This window comes from Trichosurus vulpecula, chromosome 9 (assembly GCF_011100635.1).
Source record: "Trichosurus vulpecula isolate mTriVul1 chromosome 9, mTriVul1.pri, whole genome shotgun sequence".
NCBI classification, from domain to species: domain Eukaryota; kingdom Metazoa; phylum Chordata; class Mammalia; order Diprotodontia; family Phalangeridae; genus Trichosurus; species Trichosurus vulpecula.
The window spans coordinates 3,529,477-3,553,368 of record NC_050581.1 but is presented as its reverse complement, the minus strand read 5'-3'; the positions used below and the strand labels follow the sequence as shown (position 1 = coordinate 3,553,368).

At 45.3% G+C, this 23,892-nt stretch overlaps 1 protein-coding gene across 1 annotated transcript in view; it reads left to right on the top strand.

Moving 5' to 3' along the window:
* Positions 1-23,892, top strand: part of LOC118831522 (coronin-7-like) — a 105,750-nt gene that overhangs the window by 5,566 nt on the left and 76,292 nt on the right. Inside the window, exons 2-6 of the mRNA XM_036738891.1 lie at positions 3,507-3,603; positions 4,313-4,387; positions 8,329-8,399; positions 9,993-10,182; positions 12,082-12,158. Coding sequence (XP_036594786.1) covers positions 3,507-3,603; positions 4,313-4,387; positions 8,329-8,399; positions 9,993-10,182; positions 12,082-12,158 — 510 coding nt within the window. The remainder of the gene's footprint in view (positions 1-3,506; positions 3,604-4,312; positions 4,388-8,328; positions 8,400-9,992; positions 10,183-12,081; positions 12,159-23,892) is intronic.

Sequence of the window (23,892 nt, the reverse complement as noted above, 5' to 3'; positions counted from 1 at the left end):
TTCCATGGTTTATTACAATAACCTTCTAATTGGTTTCTCTGCCTCAAGTCTCTCTCCTTTCCTATCCACCTTCCACCTGCTGATAAAATGATTTTTCTACATGTCTGACCCTGTCCCTTCTCTGGCTCCCTTGTGCATCTAGAATCAGGTATAAACTCCTCCATCTGACTTCTCATACTCTTCCCAGACTAGCTCTAACCTATCTTCGCAGCCTTATTATTCCCCTTCCTGAATTCTGTGGTCCAGCCCAACTGTCCATCTTCCATTTTTATACCTTGGCACTCCTCCATCTCCCTCCTTTTGCTCTCTCCGGAGCCCTTCCTTCTCATCTCTGCTTCTTAGAATCTCTTCTTGCCTTCCAAATACAATTCAAGGGCCACCTTGTACATGAAGCCCTCCCAGATCCTGTCCTGTCAGCTGCTGCTGTCCTTCTCCCACCCCCAACAGCAATTGCCCTTCTGTTTTTTACTAATGTATTTATATATGCTTCTGCTGTCTCCCATGGATAGAATATAAATTCCACGAGGGTGTCCCCAGCATGATGCCTGGCACATTGCCGGTGCCTGCTGATTGACTGTATAGCTAGAGGTTCTGTAGCCTAGCACAAGATACAGAACCGCAAGGTGGGCAGCTCAAGCAAAATCCTCGAAGGACTAAAGGGTAAGGACAGGGGATTGGATTCTGCTTCTAGTCTGTACTGGTGAAAGAAGGGAAATTGTAAGTGGTGTGCATGGTCTACAGAGATGTCAAACACTCCCAGTATAACCCAAACCAGATTCAAATGTAATTGGGAAAATGAAACAGTAAAACTAATGTCATATTAATATGTCAACTTGTACCTTTGGAGTTCTTCCTTATGGTTTGGTGGCCTCCATTTCTGTTTGGGTTTGACATCAGTCATATACCCATTTCAGAATTTTGTCAGTGAAATCAAGATGTGGAATAGCAGCATGGTAGCTTGTGGGGACTTCTGGGGCAATGTGCCAGGCGCTAGGCCAGAATCTTTGCAAATAGTATCTCCTTTGAGCCTCACAATGACCCTATGAGACAGGAATTATTATCTGCATTTTACAGTTGAGGAAACCGAGGAAGGCAGATTAAGGGACTTGCTTGGAATCACACAGCTAATAAGTGTCTGAGGCGAGGTTCTTCACTCCAGGCCCAGTGATGCCTCTTATGACTTGCCAGGTCAAGTGAAGGTTGTTATAGAAATCAAGAGAAAGTCCTGTAACCCAGGCTAGTAGGATGGGCTGGGAAATGTGGAGTGCTTGTTTTTTAGTTGGCAGAAGGTAGTTGTACTTCGAAATTACTGGAAGAAAGATTCGGATAATGCTTGTATTTATTTAATCAGGACCTCTTTCTGCTCACCAGGATAAGGGCAGATCCATTAAATGTTATTGGTTGTTTCCATGTTGTGAACCAAAGCCATCGTTTCCACTTGGGTCCAAACCGTCACTTTGTTGATTGATTCCTCTGAGTTTTTAGCATCTTGAATTTCAGTGAAGACGCCGGTTTCTGAGAGCGAGTGGTTGTCACATCTCATGGCTGTATTCTCTGTGTGAGGGACTTCAGGAATATTACCTTTGAGAGTTACATCAACCCAGTGCAGTAAGATCAGGAAAGCTAAAATTCTCTGTCTTCCTCAACTTTTCCATCCGAAAGGTGAGAGCTGAATTCTTCAGGTTAACATTAATAGTCAGACCCATGACCAAGAACTTAATCTGTAAAAAAAATGTCCTTGAGCATCTCCTCCCTTCCCCTGCCCCCACCTGTCACTCTTTTATGATCCCTCCTTGCTCTGACGTGGTGGAATAATGAATGTAAATTGCTTTGTGAGTCTTAAAGAACTATGAAAGCCAGCTATTACCACTATCATTCTTCTCTGCTGCTTATTTCTTCCTAGGCTCTGGAACATCTAGATTTTTTCCCACGGTTCTTGGCCTAGTCAAAGAAAGAAAATATTTTTCCTTCAATCTTACTGAGATGCTGTTTTCTTAAGGCACAACTTTACTAGCAAATTAAGGGGAAAACAGTGTGAAATAAAAGAAGGTACAGATAGTCAAATTACAAAGGGGTAGGGCTGCACCTAGAGTCCTTAGAAACCCATGCTCATATCAAACAACAGGCATATATTGAAGCCTATGCTACAGGCCAGGTCCTGAAGCTACAGTTGCCTTGGGGAGATGGGCCTTGCTCTTAAAGGCTTGCATTTTGCTGGGATGATGCCGTGTGTTCACAGATAACCAAATACACAGTAAAATCCCCTCCAGATTCAGTCATTTTAATGAAGGGGAGTGGATACTAACAAACTACAGACTAGGAAAAACCTATTGAGGGAAGCTGCACTTGACTGGTGCCTTGAGGGGAAATCAGGGTCGCAAGGGTCAGTGGAGGTCAGAAGGGAGAGAGTTCCCAGCATGAGGAATAACATGAACAAAGGCACTGAGGTAAGACAAGGAATGTCTTATTTGGCTGGAACGTACAGTAGATTATATGGGGGGCGGGGCTAGGTATGCTAGGCTGGGCAGCACTAGTACTTATTAGGGGTGTGACCCTGTACAAGTCACTTAACCTTGGTGAGCTCAGGTTTCCTCACCTGCAAGATGCGTATTTTAATATTCAGAATACCTACTTCCCAGAGTTTTTGTATAAGTACTTTATAAACATAGAAATGTCATCTAAAAGTCAATCGGCATTATTATTTATTATTATTAGAGAGCTTTCCTTTTATTCTTTCTGTCCTTGTTTTGCTCCCACAGAGGGGAGTTGGGGGAACAGTATTTTCCTTGGTCCCCCATAACAGCAATGATTCAACACAAATGAATCACAGCTCACCACCACTTCTGACTTCCTTCCCCCGACCAAAACAAACAAACAACTTTTTGTAGGTCTACAATACCACACATAAAATTCTAAGAACACTAATATTAGGCAAGAGTCATGACTTCAAAGAACTGTCTGAGGCCCCCAGGTTTCAGCTGATCTCTGCTTTCCTCTCTCACTGCCGCCTGCATGTGCTGATTTCTCCTCCCTTCTCCAAGTGCCCTCACCAGGGCTGCCCTAGGCCATGTGGTGAAAAAGGTCCTTGTCTCTCCTTCTCTATCTCCTCAGGGCCTCAGTATTTTAAAAATTACCCTTTTTTGCCTAGGAAGAGGTATTATATCTAAATTTGTATCAAGATTAATGTGTGATCCTTCAGAACCGTGGCAGGGAGAGGTATAATATTTAATAGGAGGAAGACATCTCTAATGGTAAAATGTTTGATTCTTTGCTACCTGGGTAGGGTAATATTTGGGAGCAGGGAGCTTATCGTGGATCAGAGATAAAGAACTAAGAAGGCACTTTATTAGTCATTTAGTGCAGCCTGGAGAGACTGAATGTTTGGAATCCAGCTCCTCTGAAGGCACACCCACTACTCTTTTCTTTTGTGTTCCAGTCCTACTCCCTCTAAGGATATCACTGGGCCTTTCCATCACTACCATTCTTCTCTCCTTCCTTACTTCCAGGCCTGGATCAATGACATTCGAACAGGAACAGCTTCGTCCTATGGGAACCACATCAAGTCAAGCTGTAGCTTGATCGTGTTTAACACTGATCGACCAGGTATGAGGGCTACGTTGGAATTAGAGGTGTGGACTGGCTAGAGTGGAGAGGCAGAGGAGAGGATGGGGAAGAAGAGGAAAGGGCAGTGTTTTCTAGACTCCTAGTTAGGGAGGGAGGAGAGCTTAGCTTTACTTCCATCCCACAGCAGTGTTGTGGAAAGATCCTTTGGGGTGTTGGGGTTCATCAAGGGTGGGGTAAACATGAGAGCAGAGGGCTGGGAGAGCTGACAGGTCTCAGAAACTGCAAATTGATGGCTTCTTTTCCCAGTGAGAGCTGGAAGGGTGTCCAGACCCGATACATCTTCAGGGTCCTGTAGTCCAGCCCTCTCATTTTATATTTGAGACATCTTGGTCTCACAAGGCAAAGGAGCTTGTCTGGAGTCGAACAGAGAGTCGGTAGCAAGTATTGTGTTCTTCGCATTGAGGTGGAGTCATTCAATCCGGCCCTCTAATGTGACTTTTAATAACTTGCATTTTGACCTCATACAATAACAAGAACCAAACTAAGAGGTCCAGGTCGAGCCTGGGGTACAATCCAAAGGACTTCTTTAAGATTGAGGCTGTTGTCCTCTGGTCTGGGCCTCTCCTGTCAGGTGCTTCCCTCACTGAGGCTTGTATCTGGGTCTCAGTGGGATTGTGGGGACCTAGGTAGGGTACGTGGTTAGTTCTTAACTAAGTTGGAAATCCATGTCAATTCATTCTCTCAACAGGCACCCTGGGTGTTTTGCCCCTGGAAAGTCAGGGCAAAAACAAGAAGAATGTAGCATACCTGGGTTGCCATTCAGGTAGGTGACTCCTTTTTCCCAGGACACACCTGCTGTTTTCTTTTTACACTGGTTCTCATTCGGTTGAAAAACTACCTACTTTGTGCAAGGACTTGTGCTAAGTGGTAGAGCTGCAAAGACAAAATGAAGCGGCATTCAGACTCTCCTTGTCCTGCTGTTCAGCACTGATTGGGCTTGTCAGCATCCATGCTTCCTACCACCTGTCCAATCCAGCAATCATCAATTAAGTTTGCAAGGTATTAGGGTTATAAAGACTATACAGAAAACCATCCCTGACCCAAGGGGGCTTCTGGTTAGGGAAATTGGCCTCCCAGGTAAAGTTTATGCCTCAGTTTGGAATTCTGTTGAGAACAGAGGTGGAAGAGGTGGGGTAGAAGGTACAGAGGATCACGAGTGGCTTTAGGGCCAAGGGATAGAGGTACACATACCTACCCCACCTTGTGAGGAATTCCATTGACCCGGTCTTTGCCCCTTGTCTCCACACTGACTGTGGCTTCCTCTTCTGACGCCTTGACTCCACAGTAGAGGAAGAGTTACAGGTCACTCGTAGCCTGTCATGGGGCGAGTGGAACAAACGCTAGGCTACCTGTTTTGTTGCCCAAGCAATGTAATGCTGAGATGGGGCTGGATCAGAAGGCTCCGGCTAAGATGGGCTTTTGGCAGCGACAGCAATGACTTCTGTACGGCTGGAGCGCTTTGTCCTGGCATGACTCCAGCTCAAGCCAAATGACTTGTGCTGTGCATGCTCAAATTGGCCTGGCCGTGTTTTCTTTCAGTTACAGCAGCTGTGCTAACAACCCTGAACTTCCAGTAGCCCTGTTTATGCATCACGACAGGGACTAACGATTGATCTCTGCTGAAGCTTTGGGGGTATGTGGGTGTGTGGGTGTGCTTGTTACAGTCTTTGATTCCTACATTCAAGAAATGTTTATTGAATGCCTGTGTTATACAGGGTTATATCTGGGGATGTGGAGATGACTAGATCCCTGCTCTCGTGAAGAAATGTAATCCATTGTAGGTATGGGGTGGGTAGGGTAAAGTGGGGTGAGATACATAGGCCGATAACCTACAACACAGAGTAGAATGTGGTCAGTTCATAAGAAATGTATAAACCCAACGATCTTTGGCAGCCTGATGAAGCCTATGGATTCCTTCTCAGAAAGGGAAATCAATTGTATTGAAAATGCAATTTAGCAATATTTAAAAAAACCAACCAATTCAGGAACCTCAGATTAAGAGTATAAGCAAAGTACCCTGGGAGCTCAGAGGGAGAGATTATTTGTCCCGTTAGTCCAGAGAATGTTCATTTTGGGAAATTGCTGTGATTAGGAGTACTGCCCTATAAAGGATACGTGCCATCTCTTTGGGTTTTTCTGAGGTCATCAGAACCTCACTAAATGCCATTGGCATTTTACCCATGAGTATGATTTGTTCATTTAGGGGAAGTTCCTAAAGCATTAGCCCTGTGAGGGACCTTAGAATGTAGACTGAGAAATGTTAGAGCTGGTTGTGGTCCTTAAAGGTCTTCACATCTCCTCCTCTCACTGATGAGGAAATTATGCAGGCCAGCATAGATGGGAAAATGGATTTTTGTGGTTGGAGGAGCTAGGGCAGGGTCCTTGGGGGTGGGTGAAAGAGACAGTGACACCAGCTGGCCCGTGTTCCATGACAGAAAACTAAGGGCTTTTCAGTCTATGATTGTAGCATCACAAATGGAAACTAAATCTAGGGTTTCCTACAGTCTCCTCCGTTATGCTCAGCGGCTGTTTGAAATGAGTTCCCTGACTGATCGAGGATGTTTACTGCATCCAGGCTCCCCTCCCCCATGACCAGAAGCCACAGTACTAAACAACCAACTAAAGGGATAGGGCTGAAATCCTGGGCTTCCTAAGTACCTTGGCATAGCCTTTGTCCCAGACATAGATGGCAGTGTGCACAGCAGAAACTAAGACATGAGATAACAAAGAGATGCTTCAGGGATGTTATCCAGAAGACACCTGGAGAAATAGAATACTTTTATCCCCATTCTGCATGAACCCAAATCTCTTGACAGCCCTCATCACTCTGAAACTTCCTCCAGATGTATCTATTGCCGTGTCTTCAGGTGCCACAAGGGCAGCAGAAACAGCTGTTCTGTACCACTAATCCCATGGGCACTGAAGGTCCTGCGTCTTCCCAAAACGCAGCCCAAGGTAACTCCTGAAGCTCACTCTGAGAGGCCCAAGGGAAACGGCTCTTAGCAGCCTTTTAAACATAGTTCTTTGGGGCTCTCCTTTACCACAAAGTATCTACATACTCACTGGCCACTGCCCCAAGGTAGGAAGAAGCACCCCAGAACCAAGAGCCCAGCCTTAGTGTTCCCCTGAATTACCTCCTAAGTGAAAGGTATCCAATTTTTACCTCCCCCCACCCCCATTGCAACAAGACTGAACAAGCATCCACAAACAGCTTGTCAAGGCTGCCATTCCAGAGGGCAGCTGTTGTGACACGTTATGCAGGAGTCATCATAGTTCAGTGGAATGAAGGCTCTGGGCTGGAGGTGCTCATTCAGTTGCTGGGGGCCACTTTCCAAGATGCTGGTGATGGCCGTTATGCCTCAGAGGAGGGCTCGTCGAGTTGGAAGGAACCACACAGGTCATCTAGTCCAGTAGTGTCAAACTTAAATAGAGCCACATATTGACTTAGAGAACCACACATTAACATTATCTATGTTCCGTTGTATTTTTGTTTCTTTGGTTAAACATTTCCCATTACATTTTAATCTGGTTCAGGAGGCAGTTGGGACTTTTGCAGCCACCTGCTGGAGGTAATACCCCTGGTCTAGTCTAACCCCTCAGTGAAGTTTCCTCTAACTCTTAGCATTTTGTAAAGTAGATTGTAAGTGCTACATGGGGAACAGACCACTTGTCGCTGCTTGGTGTTCTGCCCTACCATTAAAAAGTTTTGATCTTTTTTGTTTTTATGTCACCTTCATTTCCAAATGTACCCCTCTCCCTTACCATACCCAGAAAGCTGTCCCTTTCATTAAAGAATAATAGAATAAAATAAAGAACAAATATATAATATTTATTCTATAATAAAAAAAAAATACAAAAGAAAGAGGGATTGGAGGGGAAGCAGTTGAGCAAAACTAACCAACACAATCATTGAATTTGATAGTGTGTGCAACATTCCAGGCCCAGGGTCCCAAAGCAGGAGCAGTATTCCGAGTCCATAGCCTATACAGTAATTCAAGACTAGAGTCCCTGGAGAGATACGGTTTTCTTTTCCTTAGGGCCAAGCATGTTGGTCATTGTAACGACAAAGCAGTCAGTTTCTTTCTTGTTCTTTCCATTCCCTTGTTATTCTTGTGTATCATTTTCCTGGTTCTGCTTTCTTCACTCCACATCAGTTTATATATATCTTCCCTTGCTTCTCTGCCGTTTTCCTATTCTTTGCTTCTTACAGTAGTATTCTGTTAACATTCATGTATAGTTTGTATAGTCATTCTATGACTGACGCTTGCCTTCTATATATGTTCTCTCTAGATATGGTTCTGTAAATGGTTCTAGGCACATAAGAGATTTTCATAAATAGTTGGTTGCTCCAATGAATGTGTCTGGATTCCTCCAGGAATCCAGGCAAATGTTCAGGTGACCTTTCCTTCTGATCCCTTTGCTAGCCTGCTTGACTCTGAATTTGATCCTAGAGCAGAAGCTTTAGTTGGGGATGTGAATCTTAGGAAAGGCCCTCTGGTATTTGCCCCAAGGTGCCAGGATATTCCTTTATACTTCCCGGCTTGAGATGAGGGAACTGTGTATAAGCAGTAGAAGGCAATTTAAGGGGCCCTTCCTCAGGGGATGGTGTCCCAGGGGTCCAGGAATTGAAGCCATTTTGAGAATCAAATCAGGCATTCTAAGGATTGTATCTCCTTCAACTCATTGACCGTACTTCTTTTACAGATCTGGTGACTGACTTTGATTTCTCTCCATTTGATGACCACCTCCTTGCCACAGGCTCAGCAGACAGAATGGTGAGTGAGGGGATGGGGGAGCTTGGGAGCTGGCAGGGTCTTTTCCCCAACATATCCTCCTGAGGATTCCTGAACCTCTCCTCCACCAGTCTCCATTCTGGAGACTTAGCTATCCACCCAGGGTCTGAGAGCCTTTCAGATTTCTCTGAATGGGGAGAGAACTTGAACCCAAGTTTGTAGCTTTAAAGTTCTGGACTTTGTGTCTCTTCTTTTTCTCAAGGATTCTGCTTCTAAGGCACTGGTGCCATGTGGGACCCCCTGTGAATGCTGTCCTCTTCTTTTCCTCCCCTTCTTTTCCCCTGCTCGAATACTTCTTAGTCTTGGGTTGTTCCTATGTGCTCAACCTTCTCCAGCTACAATGTTCAGCTCTCTGTGCTTCTTGGGTGCCACCCTTTCTTGGGCCTGAGTTCTCTTCTGGGAGCTGCAGAAAGCGATACAGGTTTCTAACTTCTCTTTTCCCCTGCTCTCTAAAAGGCACACGTGTTTTTAAAGGTTTTACTGAGTGTGACAGGATTTGGGTAGGCCCATTGGTCTTGCTCATGATTTATGTGGGGTTTTCTGGGCTTAGTGCTCATCAGCTTTTCTTCTCCCTTTAAATTGGGAAATTGCAGGACGTCCCATCCTCGCTATTCCTAAGCTCCCCTGAACACAAACACATACTTTTAGTTTATGGGGAGGAGGCTTGAGGCAGTAGGTATTAAATGGTGGCCAGTCTGGCCCAAAAGGTTCAAATGAAATTATTTTCTCTCTCAGTAAGAACTCCAGGAAATTGTAGTATTCCCTGCCACCTGCAGACTTGTAGATTAATCTTACACAGAGATCCGATGAAAGGAGTGAGGGTCCAGGGATTGCAGGGATCGTCAGTGCCTGTGGATGTCTTCACCTGCTGGTAGAATCTGCCCCGACCCCTGGTCCCAGAGCAAGGGCAATCGAGTGCCCTGAATAAGATTCAGAAATTGTCCCTGCTCTGGGTTGCCCTCTAAAGGAGATTTTGAGTCATGCTCACGTAAGACATGAAACTGTAACTTAACGTGCATGACATAAGCACTACATGTCATGGATATTTGATGTTCCGGCAATAAAATTACGCGCCTTTGTAAAGATTAATTTTTAAACTACCTCTTGTTGAAACTTAAGTGGCTGTTTTGTCCTGCTCCCACATTGGCATCAGGCCTGCAGATATCCTTGTCTTTCATAGAATGCTAGCTCTGGAGAAAGGTTCCTTAAAATTCCAGCCCCTTCATTTTACAGATGGAGAAACTTTGGTTCAGAAGTTCGGTGGCTTGCCCAGAGTTACACAACAAGTTACTAGGAGAGCTTGAACTAAAACCCAGGGCTTCTGATCCTAGCTCAATGTTCTTTTCACTATAATGTAGTTATTAAGGACTTGGGATCTTGTGGTGGGAGAACTAGCTGGGTTGAAAGAGTCCTGGAGTAGAAACTGTTTTCCTCCATTCAGCTTTATATGGACACCAGGATTGGGAGGAGCAGAGACCCACATGACAAGAGTGGAAGAGAAATCATCTTTTACCGTTTCCATTCTCCCTCACAAAATCTAACACCTGGTGCTTGTGAATGTCTTTGGTGTTCTAGGTAAAGCTGTGGCGACTACCTGCTGCCCCTGCTGGCCAGGACCTGCCCTCCGCCCCTGGGGTGGTGCTGGGCCCTGAGAACTTCCAGGTGGATGTCCTGAAGTTCCACCCGACTTCAGACACTGTGCTGGTGAGCGCCTCCAGCAAGGCTGTGAAAGTCTGGGATTTAGCCCTGCAACACACGCTGACTGGTAGGTATCCAAAGTGGGTCAGTCTGCCCATCATGCCTCAAGCTGAATGGTGGGTACCTTGGAAGTAGTATGCCCGATGACCCCTAAGTTATCTGTGTTATTTCTTTCTTCCTCCTTCCCCAAAACTGCTTCATCCACTTTCCTGTACAGACCTGGAACACTGTACAGTTTTAAACTTGGAGTCAGAAGAGACCTTGGTTTGAATTCCTTTTTTTTTTTTTTCCAAATTCTGACACAGAGACTTTCAAGTTGTGACTCAGGGCAAGCCATTTAACCTCGAGCCTCAGTTTCCCTGTTTGTAAAGTGTGGATAATCATGTGGTCACAACCTGTCTCAAAGGGCTGTTGAGGAACAAAGAGAATAAGGTGTGTAAAACCCTCTGAAAACCCTAAATCTCCATGGAGATGTGATTACGAAAAGTTATTCTAAAATGGCACACACCCCAGAGCAACAACAGCATTGGTGGCAGGAATCCTGAGCCTTATTCTCAGTGGTACCACTAAGTAATGGCAAGAACCTATCACTTCATTTCTCTGGAAATTAAATGGGACAGGTGACCTCTAAAGCTCCTGCCAATCCTCATGTCTCCAGGCCCCTTCAAGCTCTGAGATTCCCTGATTCTCATCCTAATCCCTGAGTTACACCAGGTTGCCTTGAGGGTGCCGTGGCCACCTTGGGAGCCACACACAATACTCTGTATGACCCTAGTAGGAGACATATATGTGGGAAGGAAATCTCCATGTTAACCAACAGCAAGTATTTATTGATCCCCCTGCAAGATTGGACCACACGGAGGACCCTTAGGAGCCTTCCAGTACAGTGTAGACAAAACTAGTCATAGCAAACAGTTAAAACAGTACACAGGAGTTGTGCCGAAGTGTTGGGGCTGTCGTGGGGAGGTGAGAGTCTATTTGTTCTCTTTGTCCCAGAGCATAGAATGGAAGAGCCAAGAGGCAAATTGAGGCTTGATGTCTGCCTACAAGTGAAAGGGGCTGCCTGGAGAGGCAGAGTGGGCTAGAGGGACCCCTTGTCGGGTGTGTTAGAGTCAAGGGCCTTTTGGGGCATAGATTGCCTTGGGTGACCACTGATTTCCCTTCTAGTTCTCAAATTCTGTGAATTTAGAAAGGGGAGAAATAGTGTTGTGGCCTGGATCAGTTGGGGAAGGCTTCAGGAAGGAGGTGGGATAGATAACATTTAGATAGGTAGAGAGGTGGGCATTGAGCTTCCAGAAGAGGAAAGGGGTAAAAGACTGGGAGTCAGAAATTAGTGGGACCTGTTCGGAGATAATGGGATAGAGCCCTGGTGAGGGTAGGGAGTGAATCTATGGAATAGTATGTTTGGCACATTGATGCTTAACAGATATTTAATTGACTTGAATAAGGTTGGTAAGGATGGGACCAGATTATAGAGTCTTGAATGACAAGTTAAGTTACTTAGATTTGAGGAGATTTAAGGGTTTTCACCTAAGGTTTTCTGAGCAGGAGAGTGATGACTTCGTAGCACAGGTACAGGTGCAGCCAACATCTGTTTTTTCTCTCCTAAAGGGTGGGGATATAATAATAGTTGATATTTCAATAGCACTTTATAGTTTAATCTTCCCATTATACAGATGAGAAAACTGAGGCTTAGTGGGATAAAGTGACTTCCCCAAAAGTTACACAGCTGATAAATGATGGTTGCTGGCCCCTTATCCAAGTTTGCTGACGTTCAGTTCATTACTCTTTCCATGGTATCATGACTGCTTCTCTAGAAGGCCCCAGCTGCTGTCCATTGGCATCCGTAAGAGCCCCAGGTTGCCTCGAATCTCTTGAGGAAATCCCATCTGCTCCACATTTTCTTGTAGTGGCTGGATGTCTCCCTAACGTAGACTCCTTTTTAAATTTTTTTTCTGCTTCGTAGAACTGGACAGCCACAGTGACCAAGTTCAGAGCGTGGCCTGGAGTTCTGATGGTGTTCTCCTGGGCACATCTTGCAAGGTGAGTGGGCTGCAAGGTTGAAGGGATCTCTGGGAACTGGCCTGTGGACTGACATTCAGGTTGGCAGAGGGATGGGATGGGCATCAAGTGACCTAGGCTGAGCTCGATGCATCCTTTGACATTTCACAGCCTGGCTGTAGCAGGAGAGAGGAGAGTCCTCAGAGCCAAGAGCCCAGGGATCCAGTCCCTTACCTTTAAGGCCCTGGGGCTAACTCTGATGGGAGCCTTCCTGCTGGTCTTTCCAGCTATCAGGCTGGTCCAATAGGGGCGAATGTCCCAGTGAGTTTTCCCCTAGTGCCCTCCTTTTTTATTTTTATTTTATTTTTTTCTACTTAATGGTATATTATTTTTTCTAATCACATGCAAAGATAGTTTTCAACATTCAGTTTTGTAAGATATTGAGTTCCAAATTTTCCTTCCCAAGACAGCAAGCAATCTGATATAGGTTATACACGTACAATCATATTAGTCATGTTGTGAAAGAAGAATCAGAAAAAAAGGAAAAAACCATGAGGAAGAAAAAAACCAAAAGAAGTGAAAATAGCAGGCTTCAATCTGCATCCACACTGCACGGTCCTCTCTTTGGACGTGGGTAGCATTTTCCATCATGAGTCTTAGAATTATCTTGGATCATTGTGTTGCTAAGAAGAGCTAAGTGTATCATAGTTGATCATTGCACAGTGTTGCTGTTAAATGTTCTCCTGGTCCTGCTCGCTTCACTCAGCATCGGTGGTTCATTTAAGTCTTTCCAGTTCATCCAAGTCTTTTCTGAAGTTCACCTGCTCATCATATCTGATAGCACAGTAGTATTCCATTGCATTCATGTATCACAACTTGTTCAACCATTCCCCAGCTTATGGACATCTGCTAATTTACAGTTCTTTGCCACCACAGAAAGAGCTGCTATAAATAATTTTGTACATGTGGGTCCTTTTCCCATTTTTATGACCTCTTTGGGATACAGACCTAGAAGTCAAAGGGTGTGCACAGTTTTATAGCCCTTTGGTCATAGTTCCAAATTGCTCTCCAGAATAGTTGGATCAGTTCACAGCTCCACCAACAATACATTAGTGTTACAATTTTCCCACATCTTCTCCAACATTTATCATTTTCCTGTTTTGTCGTGTTGACCAGTCTAATAGTTTTGAGATGGTACATCAGAGTTGTTTTGATTTGTATTTCTCTGATCAATAGTGATTTAGAGCATTTTTTTCATATGACTTTAGATAGCTTTAATTTCTTCCTCTGAAAACTGCCTGTTTGTATCCTTTGACCATTTATCAATTGGGGAATGACTTGTATTCTTATAAATTCAACTCAATTCTCTATATTTTAGAAATGAGGTCTTTATCAGAGATGCTGGTTGTAAAAATTGTTTCCCAGCTTTCTGCTTCCCTTCTAATCTTGATTGCATTAGCTTTGTTTGTGCAAAAACTTTTCAATTTAATGTAATCAAAATCATCCACTTTGTGCTTCATAATGTTCTTTATCTCTTGTTTGGTCATAAATTCTTCCCTTCTCCATAGATCTGACAGGTAAACTATTCCTTGCTCTCCTAGTTAGCTTATAGTATCAGCGTTTATATCTAAATCATGTACCCATTTTGATTTTATCTTGGTATAAGATGTTAGTCTATGCATAGTTTCTGCCATATTATTTTCCAGTTTTCCCAGCAGTTTTTTAAGTAGTGAGTTCTTATTCCAGAAGCTAGAGTCTTTGGATTTATCAAATAGTAGATTGCTAGAGTCATTGACTATTGTGTCTTGTGTTCCTAATCTATTCCACTAATCCACCAGTCTATTTCTTAGCCAGTAGCCTGGTTGATGATTGCTGCTTTATAATACAATTTAGGATCTGGTACAGCTAAGCTGCCTTCCCTAGCATTTCTTTTCATTAATTCCCTTGATATTCTGGACCTTTGGTTCTTCCAGACTTATTTTGTTACTGGTTTTTCTAGCTCTATAAAATAATTTTTGGTAGTTTGGTATGGCACTGAATAAGTAAATTAATTTAGGTAGAATTGTCATTTTTATTATGTTAGCTCAGCCTACCCATGAGCAGTTGATATTTTTGCAGTTGTTTACGTCTGACTTTATTTGTGTGACAAGTGTTTTGTAGTTGTGTTCATATAGTTCCTGGGTTTGTCTTGGCAGGCAGACTCCCAAGTATTCTATATTGTCTACAGTTATTTTAAATGGAATTTTTCTTTCTATCTCTTGCTTCTGGGCTTTGTTGGTAATATATAGAAATGCTGATGATTTATGTGGGTTTATTTTATATCCTGCAACTTTGTTAAAGTTGTTAATTATTTCAAGTAGTTTTTTAGTTGATTCTCTAGGATTCTTTATATATACCATCATGGTACCCTCTCCCTTCTCCACAACCTCCCCTGAAGGCTGATATGATTCTGGCGTAGCTGAGGAGAAGAAAAGGTAGAAGGAGGTAACAAATGTGCCCTGATCTCATGTCCACCCCAGTCCAAAGGATCAGATGTCCTCGGATTTGGGATTCATTCCAGAGCAGCTTATCAAAGGCTCCTGAGCCACCTGAGTCTAGCAAGAACCCCTCTTCCCTTCTTCACTCCTGCCCCTACCTGCAAGGCCCTCCTAGATTTCTCTTGGTTAGATCTGTACCCCCAAAGCTGGACTAGAGTTAGGGATTGTAGGGGTGGGGATGAGAAGGCTTTTCAGAAAGGTACATTGACCCCAGGGCATGGGAGTATTTGGTAGATTTTCAGGAAAGCCCTGTGCTTCCCTCTGTTGGTCACTAATTGGAAGTTCCTTATCCAGCCTTTGTCCATCCAGATCTTTCTGGATTAATAATTCATTCACCAAACATTTGCTGACTAGCTACCATGTGCAAAGCCCTATGTTAGGTATTGAGGCAGCTGCAAAGATGTTAGAAATATTTATTGGTCATTAACCACATGTCAGAGCTATTGGTAATAAGGAGTGGTTGGGCCAGGGGGCTGCCCCAGCCCTTCTCAGCTCTGCTTACTAAAAGGATAACATGCATCCATGTGCTGAACAGTATCTCTCTACTCTGGGAGTTCTTAAGCCTGCTGGTGTTGTTGACATCCCCCCTTGGCAGTCTGAAGCCTGTGGACTCTTTCTCAGAATTATGTTTTTAAATATATGAAATATATAGGATTACAAAGGAATCCAACTACATTTCTGCACAGCTATCAACATAATAAAAAAGTAAGCTCCCCGATGGCAGGTTAAGACGCTGTGCAGAGCAGGAATAGAATGCTTACCCAGCAAGAAGCTGCAGTCTGTGTGTACAGTGTGGTGCAGGGAGAGGCTACACGACTTAGAGTCAGAGAAACTGGATTCAAATCCCAGCTCCGCCACTTGGTACCCATGTGACCCCAGCTCCATCATCTGCGCACTGAAGAGGTCACACTAGGTGGCCTGTGAGTCCCTTCCGGCTATCTCTCTATGAGCCTGTGAACCTCTAGTGGTTGGTTGTAATCAGTCAGAGGTTTAGTGAGCACCTCCTATGTGCTCCTTAGCAGTGTGGCACCGTGGAGATCACCCTGGATTTGGAGGTGAGGAGGCAGATTGTGCTCTCATCTTCTGGTGTGGCAACCACAGACAATCTTCCGGCCCACAGTAGTTGAGGTAAGACTGAAGGAGGCACCAGAGTGTGGAGGCCCTCGAATGTCCTTTTAGACTGTTAGAGCTAGGGCGGACCTTAAGAATCACCTGGTCCAACTCCCTCACTTTACAGATGAGGAAAGTGCGACTCAGAGATATTTTTGCCCAAAGACACAGTGGCAGAGCCGGTCAGGGGATCCAGGGTTTCAAGCTCCTAGCCCAGGGTTCTTTTCAAACATACAGACTCTGAAAAGAGAATAAGGCAAAGCAATAAAAGAAATGGCTGAGCTGCAGAGGAGGAGGCATAGAGGATCTGGTTCTGCATTTCTGGCCTCACCCCACGTGTGTATGAAGCCCTGAGAGGGCTCAGGAAGATCTGGAGGCCACTAGGTGTTGCCATAGTGCACAGAACTTTGGGCTTGGAGTCAGGAAATCCTGAGTTCAAATGCAGCTTTTTCAATAGTTGTGTGCCCTCAGGCGCGTCCTTGCACGTGTTTGCCAGTTTCCTCTCCAACTCTGGATAACTCACAGGGCTGTTGTGAGGATCCCACGAGGGCATAGTTGTCAAGTGCCTAGCACGGTGCCGGGCACATAGTAGGTGCTATGTAAGTGCTTATTCTCTTTCCTTCTTCTCTTCTCCCTTGTGACATCTTGTTTATTCGAAGAAAACTCTTCTCTCTAACCTTCCTTCTCTTCCCTCCACACCTCCCCCAGCTTCTCCAGAGCCGAATGAGAGGCCATCCTTTCACTGCCTGGCTGAGGCTTTGGGGGGAAGGGGGGTGGGGAATGGAAGCTGTTTAGAAGCCAAACCCTCCCCTCCCCCCCAGGTGATTGAGAGGGGAGGGTGCAGGGCTAGCGGGTGTGACAAGGGCAGCCCTCAGAAGCGTTTACAGGCTCCTTGAAGGAATTTCTCTGCCCAGGACTTTTGAAACAGTGGCGAAGGCTCAATGTTCTCAGCTCTCTAGAAGCCCAGTCTTCCGTAGCCTAGCTGTGAGGGCAGCCTGATGGAATGAGAAGAAGTTCATCTTGTTGGAAGAAGTCATCTTCCCTTTCATTTTTTATACGCAAAGATGAAAACTTTCACTTTTGAAATGTTCTGCTTTTGGTGGCATTCTTGTTTTCTTTTAAAATGTATCATTTGGGGCGGCTAGATGGCTCAGTGGATAGAGCACCACACGTGGAATTGGGGACCTGAGTTCAAATGCGGCATTGGACACTTGTTAGTTGTGTGACCCTGAAAAAAGAGATACATCTTTCTCACTTCTAAGACGTTACCTGCTGTTTAAATTTATTTCCTCCTATAATGTCACTCTGATTCAGTTGAGGAGAGAGAGAGTGAGCACTTTCTCTGTGTAAGGCCCTGTGGTAGATGCCTTCTAGGAGTTTAGATTCAACTTTTCCCTCCCTTAGTTGGAATATAAACATGCCTGGTTAGTGATGATTTGGTGGCATTTAGTTAGGACCAAGCTCTGGTTCTAAAGCTTGTGAGGGTTCTAGAACTGAGAGAATCTTTAAGGAGAAAGTTATCTTTAGTTGGGACTAACCTTCAAGAGCTGTGTATGTTGCATCTAAGTCCATGGGAGTAGCCAAGTTAATCAGAATATAGTCTATTTAGCTGGAGGATGAGTATTAGCACCCTCTTTTATAGATGGGGAAACTGAGGCTCCAAGAAGGGGCCTTTGCCCAGGGTTATACAGATAGGTCTCCTGGCTCCTAGCTCAGTGCCCTGTGCCCACTTCCTGCTCTGCCCTGAGGAGGCAGAAGTGATGTTCAAGGTGCTCCTGAGCTAGAAAGTGTCCCACAGGGGACATTTGCTTGGGAAAAGGGACGTAGGTTCCAGGGACTGGGTGTCCATATCCAGAGAGATACGGAGTGGAAAATGCCCTGCACTCCTGACTCCTCTAATGAGCAGTATGACCTTGAGAAGGTTACTTTTCTCTGGTCTGGTAAAGTGGAGGGAGAGATTGGACTCCGTAGTTTCTGATATAGGATTACAAAGGATTACAGGTTTCTGAGGTCCCTTTCAGCTTCGCCATTTTGTACCTTGGTTATCCTTCCATGTCTATGTTTCTCTGGAAGGATCCTGATTCGGGATCTCAGGGTGGTGGTGGGGGAGTGTAGGGAAGACTTCTCTCCAGGCCCCCTTTCTACCCTTCTTATTTTCTTCCCCCTCTTCTCTTCTGCCCTTTTTCCGTGCCTTGTCAGCAATCACTTACTAATTCCTTCTGACCTTTTCCCATTTGATGCCCTTAATATGCCCTGCATCCTGTCAAGGCAGCCAGAGGGACATGCTAGGAGTGGGCATGGGAGATGGTACCTGAATCTCACCCCAGCCAAAGGGAGCTGGTCACTGAAATGCCGTTCTGACAGTTAAACTTGCCAACTGCCTGAGCAGGTTTCAGAAAACTTGGCTATGGTCTCCACAGTAACAGTCCAGGTTCTCAGGGTCTGGGCTCACTGAGGCAGCAAAGCAGCAGCCTGTTGGTTGCCTCATAATTCTGTATCACTCTGGGAGACGAGGTGGGGGAGGTGTTTGAGCGTGTGTGCGCACTTCATAGGAAATAATTTGTACTTTATATATGTTACATTTAGACTAGGCGGCAGCAGCCTCTTTAGTCCTGAGGGCCCCATCAGGGATAAACAATGTTAGAAGATGCCGGCAGAACAAAACAGAAAGCTAAGAGGTCAGAGACCTCAAGAGACAGAGAAAAAAAGAAAGGCCCATGGTCAGCAGGGCTAGAGAGCACCAACATGTTGTTAGGCAGTATCAGAGGTAGCTAGGTGGCGCTGTACATAGAGTGCTGGGCCTGGAGTCAGGTAAGACCTGACTTCAAATGCGGCCTCAGACTCATATTAGTTGTGTGACCCTGGGCAAGTCACTTAACCCTCTTTCCCTCAGTTTCCTCATCTGGGGAAGGAAATGGCAAACCACTTCAGTGTCTTTACCAAGAAAACCCCCAATGGGGTCCCAAAGAGTCAGACACAATTGAAATGACTGAATAGCAACAATCGAGTAGAAGGAACACTGAGCCGTACTCAGAAGACCTGGTTCAAGTCCCTGGTCTGTTGTTTACTGACTGTGAAACTGGGCTGGGAAGGGGGCATGATAATATCTGCACTTCAGCTGAATGCTGTGCACGGAGGATTGTCCTGAAAAGCGTAGAAGAGGTGCGCTTCTTTCCCTCGTGGAGCTTATGCTCTAGTCTGGGGATGACATGTGTTCATGGTTATGACTGTATCCTAGTTGTGTTGCTTACATAATACAGGTATAAACAAAGGGCTAAAGACTGTTGTTAGCTGTGTCAGGTGAGGCTTCTGAAGGAGGGGGCATTCTGGATGGGCTTTGAAAGATAGGAGGAATTTGATTGCCTAGGGGCAAAGTGGGGGAGGGGAAGGATAAAGAAAATACTGAGAGCAAAGTCATGGAGGTGGGAAGGTATAATGTTTGTATGGAATGTAATGAGTAGTCCAGTTTAACTGGAGTGGGGCACGTGGACAGGAACAGTACAGGTGACATCAAAGTGTAGAGGGTCCTGAATACCGGGGAAGAAAGTACTGTGGCTTGAATGAGAGGCCTCTACATCTGGATGTTAGGGCAGCTGGATGGTGCAATGGAACCAGAAAGACTCATCTTCATGAGCTCAAATCTGGCCTTGACGCTTACTAGCTGTGTGACCCTGGGCAAGTCACTTAACCTTCTTTCCCACAGTTTTCTCATCAGTAAAATGAGCTGGAGAAAGAAATCGCAAACCACTTCATTATATCTGATGAGGAAACCCCAAATGGGGTCACAAAGAGTCAGAAGTGACTAAAAAAATGGCTTAACAAGATAGCTGTCTGCTGCCGTACTGATGCCAGACAGGCAGTATGGAGGCACTGTGGTGCAGTAGGAAGAACAGCAGCCTAAGAATCAGAAAACATGAATCCAAACCTTCGGTCCAACGTTTATTTACTAGCTGTGTGCGACTGAGCGAGTCCCTGACCTCTTTGCCCCAGCTTCCTCATCTGGGATGAGTAACCAGGGACAGTCACTCTCATGGGAGCTGCCTTTCAGAATTGTTGTGAATAAACCACTGGAGGAATGTGAGGATCTGATCAGCCCCAGATCCTCGTCGGACATTCCCTCTGCAGACATGTATTAACAGCTGCGCAGTGCTCTGTCTAGTGCAGCGTGTCATTTCCCTGAAATCCTTATTTGTTCGTTGTGATGACAGCCTCTCACCTGGGGGGGACTCTGGCCACCTTTTTGTGTTTTGGGGCTCGGGGTAGTTAGGTAAATAACCCTGTGGTGACTAAACTCATTGTTGTGGTTTGCCTCAAGCTCTGAACTTGACCAAGGTGGTAGATCCTAGGGATTTCACCCAGGGATGTCAGAGTGGCGACGGTGTTGCCTGTGACAGGCGTGTACCCTTAGGCAGGGCTCCTGATTCCAGGCAAAGCATTCTCACCGCTGGATTCTACCGTGTCCTTGGAAGAGATACAAATGTACAGATAGATTCATTCTTTGAGGAGTTTAGATGAAAAGATAAACTCTCACTGGACTCACAAATAGAGTCATTGAACCCCCGAGCTGGAAGGGACCTCAGTGGTCCTCTAACTCAAACCATGCCTGGAGCCCGAATCTCTTCTGCACCATCACGTATGGGCACCTGCAAGACTTTTTAGAGGAGACCTTGATTCTTCCCAAATTCAGCCCTTGCTGTCGTTGGACAGGTCTAAAGATAAGAGTTGTCTAATCAGCTCCGTCTCATCCATTCTTCGTGGTGAAAAGGATTTTAACGAAGTCTTATCCTGGTGTTATTTTTTCCTGTTTGTATTATTGGCCCTCGTAGAGCTTAAGGGCGGCAGTGGAGGAGAGCTTGGCCAAGAGCATTGGAACAGAGATCTCATGGGGTTCTGGTTCAAATTCCAGCTATTCCACTAACTCAGTAGCATGACCGTGGGGAGCTTAGCCTCGGTGAAATCGGACCGTTGCTCCCACATCCTTCTCAAGATCTTAGTCTCTGCAGAATAAGCAACAGGTGCTTCGGAAGGCTTCCCTATTTCTATCCTTTTCTCCCACCAGGAGGCCAGGCCAATGAGTTTCCTCCCCGTAGAGCGTTTGGTGTGAAGATGGCCACTAGAGGTCACTCTCCCCTCATCGATCCTCACATGGGACACTGCATCATGTTGTCAGTTGGTCAGGTTTGGAGTCCAGAGTGCCAGGGAATGGGTGATCAGAGCATTTGATTCTGTGGCTTAGAAGTTACACTCCACCCTTCTTGTGTGTTGGCTTAGTACTTTGTAGCTTTTAGACCAGGCCTCTAGAATGGCTGTAGGGCTGTGGTCCCCTGGTTTCATTTTTATTTTTTGTCCTCATTCTTTTGGTACTTCAGTTAGAAAATAAATAATAATACTTGTTGGATAGACACGATCGTAGTGCCCTTGGGACTAGTAAGCTTTCTTGCAGGCTTTACCGCGTGTGATGTCAAACTATGTATTTTCCTCTCACCTCATGAATATTTCTTCAGTATTTCAGTAAGGTGTGACTGCTCCCTTCAGCAATGCAGATCACAGTGCATATCTGCTGTCTTGGCCTGTTCCCTCTGTCCATACCCTCCCATAAATCTTCCCTGACAGGCCTCTTATTTCACAAGTGAGGAATTGGTATCATAGTAAGGGAACATGATGTGTAAACTATCATTGAAGTACTCGGTCTCCTGAGTTAAAGTGCGAAGCTCATCATTTTACATCAGAACTCCTCTGTAAGTCACCCAAAGGTGTGAATGGCTGATAAACTGACAATCCTTTAATGTGGACGCTCGAGCTCATGAGTACACACACACACACACACACACACACACACACACACACACACACACACAGCCTAGGGTTTATAATATTTTAAAAGGAGAGCGTAGGTGATAGGCAAAACCTTACTAACCCAACAGAACCAGTCTCTATTGGTGACATTTCATGAAACTCACAACCAAGCTGGGCTGAGAGGGAGCAGTTTTGGAGTAGAGTGTTGTTTGTAGGTACTGCCTCCCAGATTATAAAATATAGGTGACTATCAAAAGCCCCACCCTCTGAAGAAAAGAGAGTTGGCATTTTTCTGACCCAAGCAGGATGCAGGTGATCGCCAAGGATCAAAGATTTAGATCTGGAAGCTCATGCTCAAGTTTATGGTGAAAAAAGGACCTTGGAGGTCATTTCAGTTAACCCCTTCAATATATAAATAAACCAAGGCCTAGAGAGGTAGTTAACTCGCCCCAGGTTACACGTGGTACCCGACAGTGCCGGGGTTCAGAAGCAGACCCTGGAGTTGCTATCCCTCTAACCTTGGGGTAGCACCCCAACAGAAGCTCTAGATATAATAAGTTGTTTCCAGAAGCCCCCAGCCCTGTGAATGGTCAGTTTTAGGGGGGATTTCTCTCCGTATACCCGCTGCCTTGCTCTAGCCCTCAGCCCGGGCTGGGATCAGCCAGTGAAGTAGAAGAGAGATAGATGCCTGTATTTGGGTCAGGGCAACAGCCTTACTACACCCTATGGGAGAAGAGGTGGACAAACTTGGTGGAATGGAAGAAAGAAAGGCCTGGGTTAAATGAAAAAATACATTTTTTTAAAACAACACATAAATGTACAAATCTTACCAAACAAAATGGATAATTTATGTTCCTATAGAGTAAGCAGTATTATAACAGAATAAACTCCATACTGATGGTTAAGAAGAAAAGAAAAAGATGCCTGGCCTGTGTTCTTGTCTTTGCCATTCCATCACCGTGACCTCCTTGGGCCTCGGTTTCCTCTTCTGTAAAATGAGGCTTAGGATACCTACCAGCTTTGAAGAATGAAGATAAGATGAGATAACTGGGAAAACCTTCCAGAGCTGTAAAGTGCTGCACAGCAGGTGGTGTTATTCGAAACGAGTCTGGGGGCTTGCCAGCCACCGTGCTCTGTGAATTATGGGACCACTGTTGACTGTCAAGTTAATGAGAGTGCATTAGGACAGAGAATACTGCTCCGGGGGAGGACGAGTGTTCCTCATAGTGCCGCAATGCTCGCTCCTCTCCTCCGACAGCCTTGGCTTAGTTGGCCACAGCAGGAGCTAGGCTGTTACCATGTAGCCTTCCATTAATAACACGCTATTCCTGTGCAGATTAGGAGCCTTTGTTTGGGAGCTGGGAGCTTAGCTCCTTTTTTATAGGATCGTAGCAGTAGGCTGGATGTCCTGGCCCCCAGTGAAGTCTGAAAGTGTGATTTTTGTGCATGGATACAAATCGTAAAGCAAAGGTGCTACATTTATCATGTTATTCTGCTCTCAAGGATTCGTGTTAAATCATAGTGTCTGGGAGGCTTTGTGCATAGTGAAGAGAGCTCTAGATTTAAACATTGACCAGAGTTAGAAGATCGGAGTTTGAATTCCACCTCTGCTTCTTACTAACTGGGTGACTTGGGGCTAGTTACTCGACTTCTCTGGGCTTCAAATTCCTCTTCTGTAAAATGAGGAAGTTGGACTAGATGGCTTTGAGGACCCCTGCCTGCCCTGAATCTAGGATCCTATTAATACTGGAGCTAAAGAGAACCTTAAAATATAAAATAGACCTGGAAGAGCCTATCAGGGTCCAGCCCATCCACCATTTTGCAGATGCTGAAGACACGGAGGCCTGCCACCTCCCCACAAAGGGCACGCGTCTTGCTCAGGGACACATCTAAACAGCTAGCTTGAAGCAGAGCTTAGAACCTAGACCCTAGGGAGCACTCTTTTATATGTAGATGGTGAACCTGCTTCTTACCTGGCATTCAGAGCGCTCCACATTTTACCTTGCTCTGCTCATTCAGACTCCTCTCGGTGCTCTGCACCACGGACAGTGCTTCTGCCCGGCCCATTCTTTCCCTTCTCTGCCCCCCTTTCCAAGCTGTTCTCATTCCTGTCTCTGTATCTTTGTTAATGCTCATGTTGAAAAAGACCCTAGAGGATTAGATAACTTCTCAAGACTCTAAACCTTGGGTCATTCTCTGTCTCTACCTTCTCCTTCCCTCTCCCCTCCCAGAAGCATTTATTAAGCACCTACTATGTGCCAGGCACTGTGTTAGAGGAAGTCCCCATTCAGCACTTCAGCCATCACTGATCTCTTCTTTCTCCAAAGGCCTTC